This window comes from Loxodonta africana, chromosome 4 (assembly GCF_030014295.1).
Source record: "Loxodonta africana isolate mLoxAfr1 chromosome 4, mLoxAfr1.hap2, whole genome shotgun sequence".
Lineage (NCBI taxonomy): Eukaryota > Metazoa > Chordata > Mammalia > Proboscidea > Elephantidae > Loxodonta > Loxodonta africana.
The window spans coordinates 122,685,447-122,702,137 of NC_087345.1; the positions used below are offsets into that span (position 1 = coordinate 122,685,447).

At 39.1% G+C, this 16,691-nt stretch overlaps 1 protein-coding gene across 2 annotated transcripts in view; it reads right to left on the minus strand.

Moving 5' to 3' along the window:
* DERA (deoxyribose-phosphate aldolase) overlaps positions 1-16,691 on the minus strand; it is a 167,647-nt gene that overhangs the window by 113,960 nt on the left and 36,996 nt on the right. For both annotated transcript variants that reach the window (XM_010595188.3, XM_064284541.1), the window contains exons 2-5: positions 11,435-11,532; positions 10,152-10,299; positions 7,759-7,854; positions 3,791-3,925 (exon numbers count right to left, since the gene is read on the minus strand). In XM_010595188.3, the coding sequence (XP_010593490.1) occupies positions 3,791-3,925; positions 7,759-7,854; positions 10,152-10,299; positions 11,435-11,532 (477 nt within the window). The remainder of the gene's footprint in view (positions 1-3,790; positions 3,926-7,758; positions 7,855-10,151; positions 10,300-11,434; positions 11,533-16,691) is intronic.

The window sequence follows — 16,691 nt, forward strand, 5'->3', positions numbered from 1 at the left end:
ATTGCCTGCCGACCTTGGGATTTCGCAGACTGTGAGGCAGCTGCCTGCCATCTTACCTGCCAATCTTGGGTTTGTTTAGTCCCTACAGTTATGTGAGTCAGAAGAAGCCTCCTGCCCAACCACAGACTTGGGACTTGCCAGCCTCTACAACCACAGAAGCCATTTCCTTGAGATAAATCTCTCTCTATACATACATATGTTTCACTGGTTTTGCTTCTCTAGAGAACCCAGCCTAAAACAGATGGTAACTGAAATCAGTGAGGAGATAGTTTCCAAAGAAGAGTATGCAGTGCCTGAGAAGTCATGCTGGGACAGAACTTGAGGACCACCACAATTCAGCAATGACAAGAGAAGGAGCTTACGAATGAGACACTGAACTAATCTTAAGTATGGAGGAAAACTAAAGAATGCAGGGTCACCAGCAACATGATAAGAGAGTATTTCCAGAAGGAGGAAACTGTCCACTGTGTCAAATGCTGCTAAGCAGTAAAGAAAACTAAACAACTAAAGGGTATCTCCTGGGCACAGTGAAATGAGAAGTCAATGAGTACCTTGGTTAGAACAGATTCAGATAATGGTTACAATAAAAAACATATTGAAATGGGTTAAGGAAAGAAAGGTGAGACAATGAAGACAAATGAGTAATTACAACTCTTTCAAGACTTTTAGCTGAAGGAAGAAAAGAAAGAGCAACTTAGCTGGGGGTGAGGTGGAATTTTGTATTTCCGGTATATCCAGTAGAAAGAAGCTGGAGACACAAGAGGGAAAAAATGACAAATAAATGGAGTAAAGCCTCGGAAAATGTGAGGGGAGATGGAAGCCACAGCATAGTGAGTGGATTAGACTTAGGAAGAAGGGCACCACCATTTACTAGGAGAAAAAGGATGAAGCAAAGGAAAGTAGATCTGATAAAAAGAATTTGAGGGAGCTTTTTTCCTATATGATGGAGTCTACTTTCTTTGAGAAGTAGGAGGTAAATCATCTGTTAAGAGTAAAGGAGCCTCAAGATGGGTGGAAGTTTGAGAAGAGTAGCAATTTTAAGTCATCACCAAGGACAACTGGAGGAGAAGAACATGAGCATCCTCCCATCTCCAGCCTAAACTGTGGAACCTTGTGACCATCAGACAGGTCAGGGCACACTTGGCAAGGCTATGTTTGAAAGATGGGAGTCTTCCTATTGCGCATTAATAAGTGTGCTACATTCCTCAGTACACAAAGGAGAGGGGCCTGGATTTGAACATGTAGTAACCTGACAGAAAAGTCAACCAATACAAATTCCAAGAAATGTAATTGAGGACAATATTTTAGTAAACAGCTAATATTAAAACATGACACTGAAAGCTATAATATGTAATCAAATTACGACAAAATAATGCAGTGAAAAAAGCCCTAAGTCATTGCAGGTTTCTACTGAGAACTGAATTTCTAGTATTAAATGTTCCTTTTCCATTTGTTTTGGGTCAAGAGGTTACTAATACCATGAAAACAGAGTTAATGGAAAAGTATGGTCTGGGACGAAGATGTGCTATTATGTTTTGTGTGAATACATGTTATTGGGAAATAATCAGTTGTTAAAAACAACCACTCTTAGTTCATTAAAAGATAGGCAATTACATCAAAACCTATCTCCTACTGTATTTTATTTTCCAATTAGTTTAGAGACAAGAGAAAAAGCTATAATATAAACTATATTTCTGTACCTACAGCTGCTTAGTAGAAGACATTAGGATCATATAGGTTTTTATCTAACTAAATCACATATACTTTATTTCCAGATTTGTTTTAAATATTATATTTACTTTTTCCTCTTACTTTAGCCTTAAATCTTAACTGAAATTTGTGACTAAAAGCAGATAAGCAGAATTAATTTATGTGGACAATAGAGGTCTATTAAAATAGATCTACAATATTTCAAAAATGACTGCAAGTGGCCAAAAACACATATGAACAATAATAAAAGATAACACAAATTAAAACCACAAAAAGGTATGTATGACCTGACAAGATTTAAGAACATTGATGAGTATTGATAAGGATGTGGGGCAATGGTAATGGGAATATATGGGAAAACAGATGGGTACAATCTTTCTGGAAAACAAATATTCCAAGCTAAAAGACTACAATTTCCAGCTTCACTTACAGCCAAGCATGGACATGTAACTGTGTTTTGTCTGGCCAGTGAGGTGTAAAGAGAAGTGGTGTGGGAGACTTCCGGATGGGATGAGCCTTTCCTTCCCATTGTCTACGAGTAGAGGATAAAGGCTGACACTCCAGAGGCCATCTTAGACAGCGGAGTGTCACTGTGAATGAAACTAGAAGCCACATGCTTTGAAACTGGAAATAAAAGTAGTCTGAGTACCCAAGAACTCTGTGGGGCTGTCACAACACCCATGAAATGTCTACCCTCTTCATTTGGATAAGAGATCCAGTGTACAAATCACTGAATATTTACTATTACATAACCAAAACTGTTTCATAATTGATAAACAATGGAATTAGGCTTTGCAAAAATAAAACGAATGGATATATGGATACAATGAGTCACAGAAAGATATCCATGAGATATTGGCAAGTACAAGTTAAGGAAAAATACATTAAATATAATCATATTTTTTTAACTTTAAAACATGGGGGATGCATGTGTATTCATACAAAGAGGAAAAAAGTCTGGACAGTTATGTATTGCAGTGTGATCAGGGGTTATTTCTATTTCCTTCATTACTGGCTTTTTTTTTTTTTTTTAAATGATGAGCAGGTATAGTTTTCATAATCAGAATAAAACATGCCTTTTATCTGGAATACACAGATCCAAAGAGACAATGTATTATTATTGTTTTACTTTATGATTTCATTAAAAGATTTTGACTAATCTATTATTATAGCGACTGAGAGTTGTACTTATTTTAGCTATCAACGATCTCATTTTTAGTATGCATAATATAGTTAAGCCAGAGGTAAAATCTATTCGATTCTTTAACATCTGATTATAGAAACAACAGCTTGTTATTGGAATAGGCGATGTCTTACTGTAATCTGTTGTGATAGTAAATTATAAATCTCAAAGGTGAATATGAAATTATATTCATAGGAGCTACGTGCTAAGAAGACCAGGAGTAAAAACAGATTTACCAAAATCTAAGCAGACTATTCCTACCTTACATCCTCAAAATCCACAATTAACATAAAAAAGGGACCTTTCCTCCATCATACTTGAACAAACTTTGCGAAAAGGACTTTCCTGGGATGATTTACTTACTGAGTATCAAAGCAGTAGAGATTATTAGTAATTTTTTCCCTTCTAAAGAGTAAGCATCATGGTAAAATAAAATCAAAAAAAGAAAAATTTATGAATCTACTGCATGGAAATAACTACTCAGCTAAGCACTCAAAGGGATCCAAAACATTCATGCAGGCAGGCACCTGTCTAGGCTGAAGAGGGGCACCAGGATGAGCAATCCTAGCCAGGTTTTCTCCTAGGTTCATGCGCTGACCTAGTGACTTGTAATCTAGAACAAAACCAAAAAACCAAAACCAGTGCTGTCAAGTCAATTCTGACTCACAGCAACCCTATAGGACAGAGTAGAACTGCCCCATAGAGTTTCCAAGGAATGCCTGGTGCATTTGAACTGCCAACCCTTTGGTTAGCAGCAGTAGCACTTAACCACTACACCACCAGGATTTCCAATCTAGAACAGTGACCTACAAAACATCCTGCCTCCTACCAAGTCCCCATCATTTGCTTCCCTAGGGTAGAACTGTGACTCCCTCTCAGGCGAGGATAGGGACCTACCTTCCCACTGGCCTGTCAGCACCAACGTCCTGTTAATTACCACATCAATTTCAGTAGCTCCGTCTTCAACAGCCAATCTGATCTCTTCTAATCGTGTTTTCAAATGAGTCTGTCCAGCTGGAAAGCCAGTGGCCACTGGAAGAGATTTTAAAAAGAAACAAAGTGGGGAGGTTGGAAGGAAAAACAAATTTCAATTGGTCAGTATCTCAAAAAATTTCACACCAAAAAAATCAGCAATTAGAGATGAAAGCATTAAGAACTTTATGCGTATCCTTCAAAGCAACTGTGAAGAAAAAGGATGGTTATTTCATAGTGTTGATGTTAGCATCAATATCATCCTCTGGAAGACCAAAATTAAGTTTGGTCCAGGGATGTTCACAAGAATGCCTTAAGTAACCAGCAATTAAGAAAATATGCTATTATCACAATAACTGTCAGAAAATAGTAACTGTAGCCCTGTCTTAGTTAAAAAAAAAAATAGTACCAGTTAATTCTGGACCATACCGTTCATCAGGTTGGCTATCGTTGTATTTCTTGATTTCTTGATTTACTCATTCATGACCCTCTTCAGCTGTTGTAAACAAATTGTAATATAGGCTTCTCCCACAGGATGGACTGAGGAAAAGAACCTATTTGGTCTACAGTGGGTGCCCTGCAGTGCAATGAATCACTTTTATATGGCCCTTCTCACCATGGTCTTGTAACACCCACAAAACGATTGGGTAGAACTATGCAAATAACATGCTTGTGGCCCACCACAGGAATTGGACAGTCTGCTAATAACGCAAATAAGGTGCATGGCACCCTTGTGGGAGCCAAAACCATAAACCTACAGGACAGAGTAGAACTGCCCGATAGAGTTTCCAAGGAGCGCCTGCCGGATTTGAATAGCTGACCCTTTGGTTAGCAGCTGTAGCACTTAACCACTATGCCACCAGGGTTTCCCTCGTGGGAGCAGGACCATGAAAATAAGGTATACGGAACTCTAATGAGGGGACTGCTGTTTTGCCATCCCACTAGGCTTAAAATGAGCCCCAACGTGTCTGTCAGTTTGTCTACTGTGCGGGCTTGCGTGTTGCCACGATGCTGGAAGCTATGCCACTGGTATTCAGATACCGGCAGGGTCACCCAAGGTAGACAGGTTTCAGCTAAGCTTCCAGACTGACAGACTAGAAGAAGGACCTGGTATTCTACTTCTGAAAAGAATTAGCCAGTGAAAACTTTATGAATAGCAGTGGAAAATTGTTTTGATATTTTCAATCACCTCATATGCACTTGAAAGCTGGATGATGAATAACGAAGACCAAAGAAAAATTGGCACCTCTGAATTGTGGTGTTGGCAAAGGATATTGAATATACTATGGGCTACTAAATCTGTCTTGGAAGAACTACAACCAGAATGCTCATTAGAAGGAAGGATGGCAAGACTACATCTCACATACCTTGGACATGTTATCAGAAGGCATCAGTCCCCGGAGAAGGACATCATGCTTGGTAAAGTAGAGGGTCAGTGCAAAAGAGGAAGACCCTCAACGAGATGGACTGACACACTGGCTACAACAATGGGCTCAAGCATAACAACCACTGTGAGGATGGCACAGGACTGGGCAGTGTTTTGTTCTGTCATACATAGGGTCACTATGAGTTGGAACTGACTCGGCAGCACCTAACAACAGCAACAACAACAGAGGTGGAAAGAAGGGACCTCACAGCCACCAAGAAGAAGAGCCAGGAGTGGAGTGTGTCCTTTGGACCCAGGGTCCCTGTGCTGAGAACCTCCTAGATCCAGAAACAGAGAGAGCTGTAACACTGGAGATGGCGCAAGACAGCAGGAAGCAGTGGCAGAGAAACAAAGGCAGCAGAAGCAGGAGACTTGCAAGAGCCAGTGCAGTGGACTTCCCAGCCCATGGAGCGAGGTAGCTACAGGGGGTGTGCTGACCCACAGGGTGAGAAAGCTGAGTGAGTTGGGGCAAGAGAATTACTGGTGGAGTGAGGCGCCTCCGAGCACTTGGCAGAGCTAGGTATGCCAACTCATGGAGCAAGAGAGCTGGGCACTTTTAGGCTGAGGTTTATTTGAGGAGCTAAGTAGCTCAGTAATACTTGCCCAAGCAGGGCAGGGGCCGAGGGGCAGAGGGACACAGAGAGGCCTGTCTGTGGGCACAGGTGACAGGCTGTCCTGATTGAAGAACTGTATCCTGATACCTGAGTTGTTCCTGATCCTGAATTGTAACCTGTTACTTCCCTAATAAACCCAATAATTGTGAATATTGTCTGTGAGTGCTCTATGGCCACTGCAACAAATTATCAACCTAGTAGAGAAGTAGGAACGGTGAGGGGGCCGCGGGGGCTGGGGGGTGGGTTGCATCAGTATTGGTAAAAAGGCTGGAGAGAGGAGGTATGTCTGACCTCCATCTCATAGGAATTGGCCTATAGGCCTATAGACCTGGGGATGGCAAAGACAAGTATAAATGGGCGGAAAATTAAAATACTACATTTTTGCCAAAGTTATGTAAAAGTATTTACATGTGCATCTTTCATTCCATTCCCATATCTAATGTTAACCTATCGTGTTTCCTTGATCTGCTATCACAGAGGAAAGCACATGTCCCAGGTGTGTGAAGGAAATGCTGTGACTGAGACTGATGAGAAATTAGGGTCTACAAAGGTATAGCTGCCAGGTACTCCGGGAATCTTCACAAATAGATGGTATATAAATATTACAGACTATGTTTTGTTTGATGTATCCCTGATAAACTAAGTTAATGGTCTTGATAGACTGCTTTTTTAAAGCACCAGGATCCTGTTAAAAGTAGACTCTAATTGTATATCTACCTATCCACACATTATGTAGATACGTATTTCCTAAACTGAACCTTTTACGACATTCCTCCCTCATGCCAAGTCCTACTGAGTCTCTCGTAAGTAATTAACACTTAAAGTGCCCTCTCCCTTTTATCTTCTGGGTCTTGGTGTGGCCCTTGTCATCTCCCATGTGAAATGGGATGAGTCTCCCTAATTCTATTTCCACCCATTTCTAATCTGTCCACTACTGTCAGTTAACTTAATATGCCACGAAGCTGCTCATGTCATGCTTCTGCTGAAAACCTTTCAGTGTCTCCCACATCCCCAGAACAAAGCTCAAATCTCACAGAATGGTGTGTCATTCCATACATGACCTGGCCTCAATCTACTCCTCTACCTCCCAACTCCCATAGCTTTCCCTTCATCCTACTTTATGGTTCAACAATTGCAAACCACTTTGATTCCCTGAACATGTTTCTGTGCCTTCACACATGTGATTTCCTCTGTCCAAAGTGCTATTTCCCATCTTATCAATACTGTAAACTCCTCCTCATTCTTTAAGACCCAGTGCAAACATTATCTCCTCTATGAAGCACCCCTTGACCCTCTGAGTGTCACCAACCTCTGCACAATAAGTCATTCCCTGTTCAGAGTTTAACTGTACTTTCTGCATATCTCTTTCATTATACATATTATCCTGAACTATGATTTTTTTTTAACCTGAATATACTTCCTGAACAACTGAGTTTCCTTAAGGAGAGGCATACAGTGCTGTGCTCTTGAGACTTAACAGAATGTCTGCTGCTTACTCCACTAAGCCCACTGCCATCGAGTCGATCCCGATTCATAGCGACCCCATAAGGTTTCCAAGGCTGTAAATCTCTATGGAAGCAGATGGCCACATCTTTCTCCCACAGAGCCACTGCTGATTTTGAACCACCGACTTTTTGGGTAGCAGCCGATCACTTTAACCACTGCACCATCAGGGTGCCTTACTACTTACTAGGCAATTAATAAATACTAATAGAATGAATAAATACAACTAATTAAATATAAAAAGCCAATTAAAATTATAGCATACAACTGTATATAATACCCCAAGATATCCGAGTTGATGAGCCAAGAACATGCTGGCAAACAACAGCAAAAGCCACAAACAATTTTACCTGATGCCACTGGGATATTACAGGCTGCAGCCTTTAGTGCTTTTACAGCATCACCTACTCGGGCAGGATAAACACAAACGGCAGCTGTAGTAATGCCTATGAAGAAAAAAATCATAACAGTCTTTTATATGAAGTTCAACTGACACAACATGCTTTTAATTATTATTTCTAGCACAACACTGACAGAAACTAAAATGAAAGAAAAAAGTCATTCCGCCATGACACTGTAACAAATCAAAAGGTTTTTACTTTCCACATTCACTTCCAGTTTTTGACAACATGGATCATTTTCTCAACATTATAGAATAAAACAATTTTGATGCACTGTTCTTTGAGGTTAATATAATACCATCTTTTTAAAAATTCCTAAATAGTAAATATGATGGTCATGACTCAATGAAAATATTTTATTTCATGTAGATAACAAAATCCAGGTTTCTACAGCATTCAAACGGGATAGTGGATCAAGAAAAAATATAAGAGAACTATACCATTTTGAAAAAGATAGACCATATAGTGTGGCACAGCAAAAAGATATTTAACTAATGCTATTCCCAGAAACCCTGGTGGTGTAGAGGTTAAGTGTTACAGCTGCTAACCAAAAGGCTGGCAGTTCAAATCTACCAGGTGCTCCTTGGAAACTCTATGGGGCAGTTCTACTCTGTCCTATAGTTGGAATAGACTCGACAGCAAAAGGTTTGGTTTTGGTTTTTGGTATTCCCTCTTCATAGGAGCTCTGGGGGTACAAATGGCTAAGCATTTTGTTGCTAACCGAAAGGCTGGCCATTCGAACCCACCCAGAAGCTCCATGTGAGAAAGACCTGGCAATGTGCTTCCAAGAACTTTACAAACAAGAAAGCCCTGTGGGCAGTTCTATTCTGTCACATGGGGTCACTATGAGTTGAAAATGGCTCTAAGGCATCTAACAGCAACACAACATTTCCTGTTTTGAAAGAAAGGAAATAAAATAGAACCAAATAGCCTCTATCAAGCTGTTACTTTAAAGTGTTATAAATAAGGTGGTGTTATCATTGTCGACTCAAAAGGAACATGGTAAGTACATTTTAAAAGCTATAGAACTGTTTAGATCTATAAATCACCTACAAATTATTTGGGATAAAATACCTGCATTGGGCCAACGCAACCTCTCAAGTCGCACTCATTACAGACACGCGCTCAGGAGCCAAGAAGGATCCTTCTATGGAAATGAGATCTAGCTCCTAAAACCAGCCCAGCCAGTAATGGCATATCATCTTGGAGATGGCACTCACGCTTCCAGGTCTCAATTTCCTTATTTAGAATATAAGGTAGTCGATTCTCAGAGGTCTCCTTAGTTTCTAAAATGCTAAGGTTCTAAACTTACAGCAACTTTACAAAGTTCTCTCATGTGTGCTAAGGGAGTGAATATGGCTTTTTTCAAAAGATCCAACCTCATCTACAAGCATCCAATATATTTCATTTGCATTTTATCCTCAAAAGTATTTCATTTACTCACAGAAAATACTTTATGTATGAGATGTGATTATTAAGTAATGAGACTGGCTTTTTCACATGTGGCTAGGGAATAAGAATCAGTATTTCAGAGTCACTAGATAGAAAATTTCCAAAACTGAAGAATTAAAAAGAAATATAAACTTTCTACAAACAACTTTAATTCATGATGGAGAGAACTGACCTTAAAAACAAGAATCAGATTCTTTCCCTGCTGTTTTTCACAGAAGAATATGAATTATTTGTCTATGTACACATGGCAAGAGTTTTATAGATTTTATTACTGATATCAGTAGAGCAGTTAAATCTTGTATAGGGTCCTCTTAGATTTAATGACTAGGAGTATAATCAGATGTCTTAGTCATCTAGTGCTGCTGTAACAGAAATACCACAAGTGGATGGCTTTAACAAAGAGAAATTTATTTTCTCAGAGTCTAGTAGACTAAACGTCCAAATTCAGGGTGTCATCTCCAGGGAAGGCTTTCTCTGTTAGCTCTAGAGGAAGGTCCATGTCATCAATCTTCCCTTGGCCTAGGAGCTTCTCCACGCAAGAACCTCAGGTCCAAAGGACACACTCTGCTCCCAGCACTGCTTTCTTGATGGTATGAGGTCCCTCATCTCTCTGCTTGCTTCTTCCTTTGGTATCTCAAAAGAGATTGGCTTAAGACACTATCTAATCTTGTACATCTCATCAATATAACTAACTGCTGATAATCCATCTCATTAACATCATAGTGATAAGATTTACAACATATAGGGAAATCACATCAGATGACAAAAGGGTAGACAATCATACAATACTGGGAATCATGACCTAGCCAAGTTAACAGATATTTTGGGGGCACACAATTCAACCCATGACACCAGGTGAACACTGGCCAGATTACACACCACAATATTACCTTTATCGTGCATATTTAACGCTTTTAAGAGGTCTTCCCGGATTGGATACCTGGCTTTATAACAGAGCCTCTGAACGCTGGAGGGTGTGTCATCGCCAGAAAGTGTAGTAAGATCTATAAAGGTAACAGCTTTCAGGAGCCAAGCAGCCTGGGTTTGAAAAAAAAAACAAAAACAAGGTAAAAAATTAATCTCCAACCCAGTTAGAGAATCATTACAACAAATAGGGTTGCTAAATTCTGATGTCTACATTGTTCTAAGACATATTATTCTTCTATACGTCATAAACATTGCTCAAGAGTGATTAATAAGATAAACTTTATTCGAGATTAAAAAAAAAAGATGGTGGTAGTAGGAATAATCCAACTACAGCCTTAAAAACATCTTTCTCTCCCAAGGATATCCTAAATTAAAACCCCCAGCAGACCAAGTCTTCTCCATCCCATCCATAAGGAGCCTACTCTGATGTGGGAGAACTTAGATGGAAGAAGGTTTCTATCTTCCATTTTACCTCTGGACCTGGATCTGGGATGAGAATAAAAATAAGAGACTTCAACTATTTTTTTTAATTTAATCCAGTTCCATTTTTAAAACAATACTCATATTTCACAACTCATTCTGAAGAATTTCCTTTTGTCTTTTCTATCAGAGTATTTTCAAGGATGAACAAAACATGAAATGTCCCCCGAAAGGATTCGAAACAATATTCTGCCTCACTTATGAAATGAACTCTGAATTTCTTTTGGTCCTGCGATGCATAGCACGTCTTTGGCTAACATACTCTGAAGAATATGCTGACCACGAGTATTCCTCAAAACATCATTTTTTTTTTAATTTTTAAAAATGATTTATGAAAATTAATAGTACGGTAAACATGATGGTCAAAGAGGGTCAACTGTTATACCTAAGGGTCTCGACAGTGGACACACCAGGTTTAGATGCTTTGGTTCTAAAATTAAAACAGGAGTCAGCCAAAGAAGGCATATCTAAGAAACTGAATATATGTGTGGAAAAAACATGTCATTTACTTCACTCATGAATAAAGATGCCTCAAATTCATTTGCAGTTTTGCCACTCAAGAGTGATAAGATTTTTAACTTGTTTGGATAAATGTGTTATCTTTCTCCAACCCATCATCATCATATATGAATTATTAAAATAAGTCATGGACAGCTGCAACCTTTTAAGTTTAGCTGCATCTTGAGCGAAATTCAATATTGTGGCCTTGAGGGAAGAGGCCATGCATTATAAAATACAGAACAGAAGGCTCAAGAAGAATCCTTACTTGCCACTCCTTTTTAACGGTTCTGCGAGCCTGGATTTGTTCCGCGCGCCTCAAAACTGCTGGTTGATTCACTTGAATTTTGGAGATCCAGCTAAGGTCTAAAGAAGAAAGAACAGCACTTTTTGAAACTTCAAGTTTTATTAAATATAGTCACCTATTTTTACACAGCCCTTGAAAGGATACATCTATCATCATCTGGCATCAAAGCTCTTTTAAAAGCTTATGTTTCACTTTCACGTCACTACAAATAAGTAACCTTGTTGAAGGAAGCCCAGTCGTGGAAAGGCATACTTCCTTTAAAATCAAGTACATTTGGAACTGGAAGAAGCTGTATTGATTCACTGCATGAACATGTCTAATAATCGGGGAAAATGTTGTGCTACCCATGCCATGTGCCTCACTTCTGACAGCAAAGACTTATGCGTGTGTGTTCAGTACAGGAGAGCAAACGATTAATAAATACTTCAGTGGATTAATGTCGGAGCTAAAAGGAATCTTTGATTACTAACCCCTTACTGACAAGATAAATATCTACTAGATGTTCACACAGCACAACCCATTCTTTCCTCAAAGAAGAATTTTTCAAAATGTACGAGAAGTAACACCACCAAAATAATGCAAGTTAGTAAATGGGCAGAAGAGAAAGAAGCCATTCAAAATTCTAGGAGACATCTCCGTTTCTTGTGTTCTGAAATGCCCTCTCCTACCTCATTCCCACCCTCCATTCTTTTCCAGTTGACTGAAATTTCTACAAGACTCTGCCTAAATGTTAACTTCATGACACACCACCAGCTTCCCTGGCAGAACTAACGTTAGGATATACCTCTACTAGAGAACATATCATACTATATTTAATTCAGCAAGGAGTCATGGTGAATTGTCTCCTGTGGCTTTTATATATTAAGTCATGATCTTATTCATCTTTGAGTGTTTAACACAAAACATACTCTCTGGTGCACATGTATTTCAACTTCATCCACCAACACTCTATAACATAGGTGGTTTCACAGTAAATTGGGCACATATCCATTTACTATCTGTAGAAGGTAACTAACCGTATTTCTACATCCCACTAGCAACTCCATGTTGCTGAGGAATTACCTTCTTGGAAGAGCCCTGAGAAACTACTGTGAAAAAGGTTATTCATTCAAAAGTATGTCCTGATTACACAATTCTTTATAATGTGATGAGAAAAAAACACTAACTGCATACTGTACTGTGTTACAGCACATGCAGTAACAAAGTACTTGCATCAACCACAGAGAAAACCAGTTATCACAAAAGACATTCTCTCCTGGACTATAAGATAGAAAATGATACTGGTGAGGAGTGAGCTTGGCTGAAGTAGACACACGAGACTATGTGGGCGGCTCCTGTCTGGAGGAGAGATGAGAAGGCAGAGGGGGACAGAATGAACATGGAGAACACAGGGTAGAGAAAAGGAGTGTGCTGTCTCATTATTGGGAAAGCAACTAGGAGTATATAGCAAGGTGTATTATATAAATTTTTGTATGAGAGACTGATTTGATTTGTAAACTTTAACGTAAAGCACAATAAAATTTTTTTAATTAAAAAAAATAATGAGTACTTAAGTAAAAAAAAAAAAAAAGACATTCTCTCTTCCATCTCCATTTGATTCTTCTTTAAAATATCAGTATTAATGGTGTAGAGACCCCAAGTTAGAGTTTGAGTGATTAATAGTGATATTCTTATTTAAATATCACTAAAAAGGGAACAGTTTGGGTATTTTTTTCCTAATTAAATTATTTTGTTAGCCGAAATAATTTAACAAGACAGTTTTTTAACATTTTAATCCATCTGCTCCTCGAAGACATTATGTTTTCTTGCTTGTTTCCTGAGCCAAGGAAATTAGAAGCCTAAGGTCAGGCAAATGAAATCTGCCTCTTCTTCCTCAAGCAAAGGCTGATTTAGTTCTAGGTAGATGCCAAGAGAAAAAGACCAATTAATCCAAGACCTATAGGATGGCAATGGGTTTTGGTTTTTATAGGAACCTCTCTCTTCCCAAAGGCGGGGGTTATAGTAGGGACTCTTTTTTTTTTTTTTAAATAATGGTGATTAAATTCATGACAGAGATGGGTTTCAGGCCAAAAGTAAAAACATGAAGCAAGAAATTGCATAAAACACAGGCTCCCTACCAAGCAACTAATGACAGTGGTCAGAAGGGGAAGCCAATGACTAGGTGGGCCTGGGCTTTGCGGAGCTGTCCTTTATCAGTCACACGACACATCCTCTAAACTCTCTTCTTCTTCCCTATCTCACCCACTACCACCTTCACCACTGGAAGCATTGCTGCTGGGCAGAGTTCTCAGACAATCCTAGGACTCTCTGCCATCTCACTCCCTCCTCCTCATGCGCTATCTTCTGCCTCTCTCTCCTTTAACCCTGTGGTACGGCCTTTCTAAACTACTAGAAATTCTCTGACACATTATGCCATGTCCTGTCTCTGGATCTGTGCATGTTGTTTGTTCCTTCTGCCTAGAATGCCCTTTCTCAACATTTTCTGTATGGTGAATTTACTCATCCTTTAAGACTCACTTCAAATGTCACCTCCTTTGCATCTTTGTGCTCCTATGCTGCTTTGCAGACTATCTTTAATACAGTATTCATCACACTGAATGGCACTGATCTGTCTAAATATTTGTATCCTCAAAAGAAATTTTAAAAACTGGCTGACACATTAGCAGTCAATAAATAAGTTGAATGGCTCCCAAAGACCAGAAATGACTTAATTCTGGGCAATGTCTCTTCCAACTGCTTCTGATTAGAAAGAACTTTTGGATCTCCACAAGAGGAGTTGGGACTAAAGCATGAATGGGATGCCTGCCTAAGGGCCTGAGGACATTCCTTTAAAAACCAATACTTAGCACAATTCCCATCAAAGGTTAGAACCCAAGAGGCCTGACACCCACAATTCTCAGACATCACTTGCCAGAGGTCCCTGTAAATCATCTACTGGAAAATGTAATAGGATTACTTCTTTCATGATACCAGGCCCAACTGCTAAAACTACGGTCGTAAAATTACCCAGCCCCATATTTAATCCAGCCACAGCATTTGCCTCTGTGACCTCCTACGACAATGAATTATATAAGCGACTATCTCCTTTTATTAGCACTTAATTTGCTACTCTTTAATTTCATCACATAACCCTTGTTCTCTTATTATGGGTCTGGGGAAATGAAAGGACTGATTGGCCTTTGTTATGTCCTTCATAATTTTTAATATTTTATTCAAGTACCCTTTAGCTTCTCCTTTTCAGGAGAAGTGATTCTAATGCATACAACCTCATCAGGACCACGGAATCTTCTTATGGGGCCAGGAGGGGTTTCAAGTACACATGCCTTTGTGGGGAAAAGGCACGAAACCATAACTGGAAGGTGATAATACTCTTTCCTTAAAACTTTCCAGTGAAGAAAATCCCACTATTTCCCTTAGTAAGTCATCTGCTGGTTTTCAGGCCCTTCTGTCAGTTATAAATTTGTTCTCAAATACTCTTCTCACAATTTTTTATTATTTTTCCTGTTCAAGTCTCAGTGGAGACAGAGATCATCTCCCCTGCAAATCTACTTTCTAGCCTTTCCAGCATTTCAATCTTCCTACAGATGTTCTTGCACATCTCCAAAATACTGTATTGTGAATTTTGATTTTACCTTTATTTTTAAGAGAGAAAAATAAATTGTGGTATTTGAGTACAGATTTTTCTCTCAAAATTTGGGAAACATAAAAGATTAAACTTCCTATGTTTTCTTTTCGCATCCTTTCTGGGTTTTTATATCTAACTGTACCACGTAAATTTGTTTCCTAGTATTATCTCTAAACAATCATTGCCTGTTAAGTACTTGTATAGTACATTTTTAATCCCAGAGTGTATTACTGAGCACCTCTTCCTATTGTATTCACCTAATTGTCTATTATTTCTGCCTTGCTTATTTTCAATTATAATTTGCAACCTCCAGGAATCAGCCACATCCTAGTATCTAGCACAGAAAGAGATATTCAGTAAATGTACCCTTTTTATCACAGCAAATTTATTTTTTACATCAGACATTGACTAGAAAATGTCTAGTCTTTCAACCTTGTAAAAGGTCAGCTTAGAAAACGGTTAGTTTTCAGCCTTTAAAAGGGTTAGTTTCATTGCAAAAAAAGAGCCATGGAGGTCAGTACCTGTTTGATCTAGCCAGGCTCAAAAGATACTCAATTTATATAAATTAACTGACTCAGCCATGGCCAGTTCCTAAGGCAAAGAGATACAAGACAGACTATCCTGGGAGCTCCATCCATACCACCAAGTGGGGTCTGGAATTAGTCTTCTTCCCAAAATTTTGTTGTTGTTATTGTTTTCAGTCGCCGTCGAGCGGAATACTACACATGGTGACCCCATGTGTGTCAGAGCAGAACTGTGTTCATAGGGTTTTCAAGCCTGTGACCTTTCAGAAGCAGATCGTCAGGACTATCTTCCACGGAGCCTCTGGATGGGCTCAAACTGTGAATCTTCCAGGTAGTAGTGAAGCGTTTAACCATCTGCACCATCCAGGGACTTCTGAAAGCACCTTAAGTAAGACTTTTTCAGTATGGAAAGGACTGAGCTTTTTAATCCTCACTGGGATAACCACATCATCCTGGTTTTCCCAATATTTACAGTATTTAAGTTTAGTAAAACAGTCAAAAAAAAATCATAGATATCTTATTTGAGATGAGATGCCTTTGGAGAATTTTGAGCAGAGGGCTGAAATGATCTGATTTACATTTTAAAAGAATCCCTCTGGCTGCTGTGAGGACTGTAAGGAAGCCAATTAGGAGGTTAATACAAGAGTGCAGGTAGCAGCTTGGACTAGAACACAAGTAACAGTGGTGGAGAGTGGTCAAAATCTCAGAAGTCCACTGATTGTAGAGTTTCTATTCCATCTAAAATTTTGTCTTCTAGTGAGCTAAAACTATTCATTCTCTGGTGCTATTATTCCCATGTGGAGAGTGAATAGTCAAAGAAAAGTTGATATTCCAAAAGTGGCTCAAGGTTCACAAAGAAAAAAATTCAAGGAGGAGTTTCCTCTGCTCATTACCCATAAATATTCTCAGTCTTCATGTGGAAGAGTTCACAGATTAGAATAAACCGTCAAGACTGATCTCTCTGCCCACTCTCCCCAATCACTCCATGCTCTAAGTGACTAAGACAAAACCTAACCAAATCCATTGTCGCAGACTTGATTCCAACTCTAAGTGACTCCAAAAATCCGCT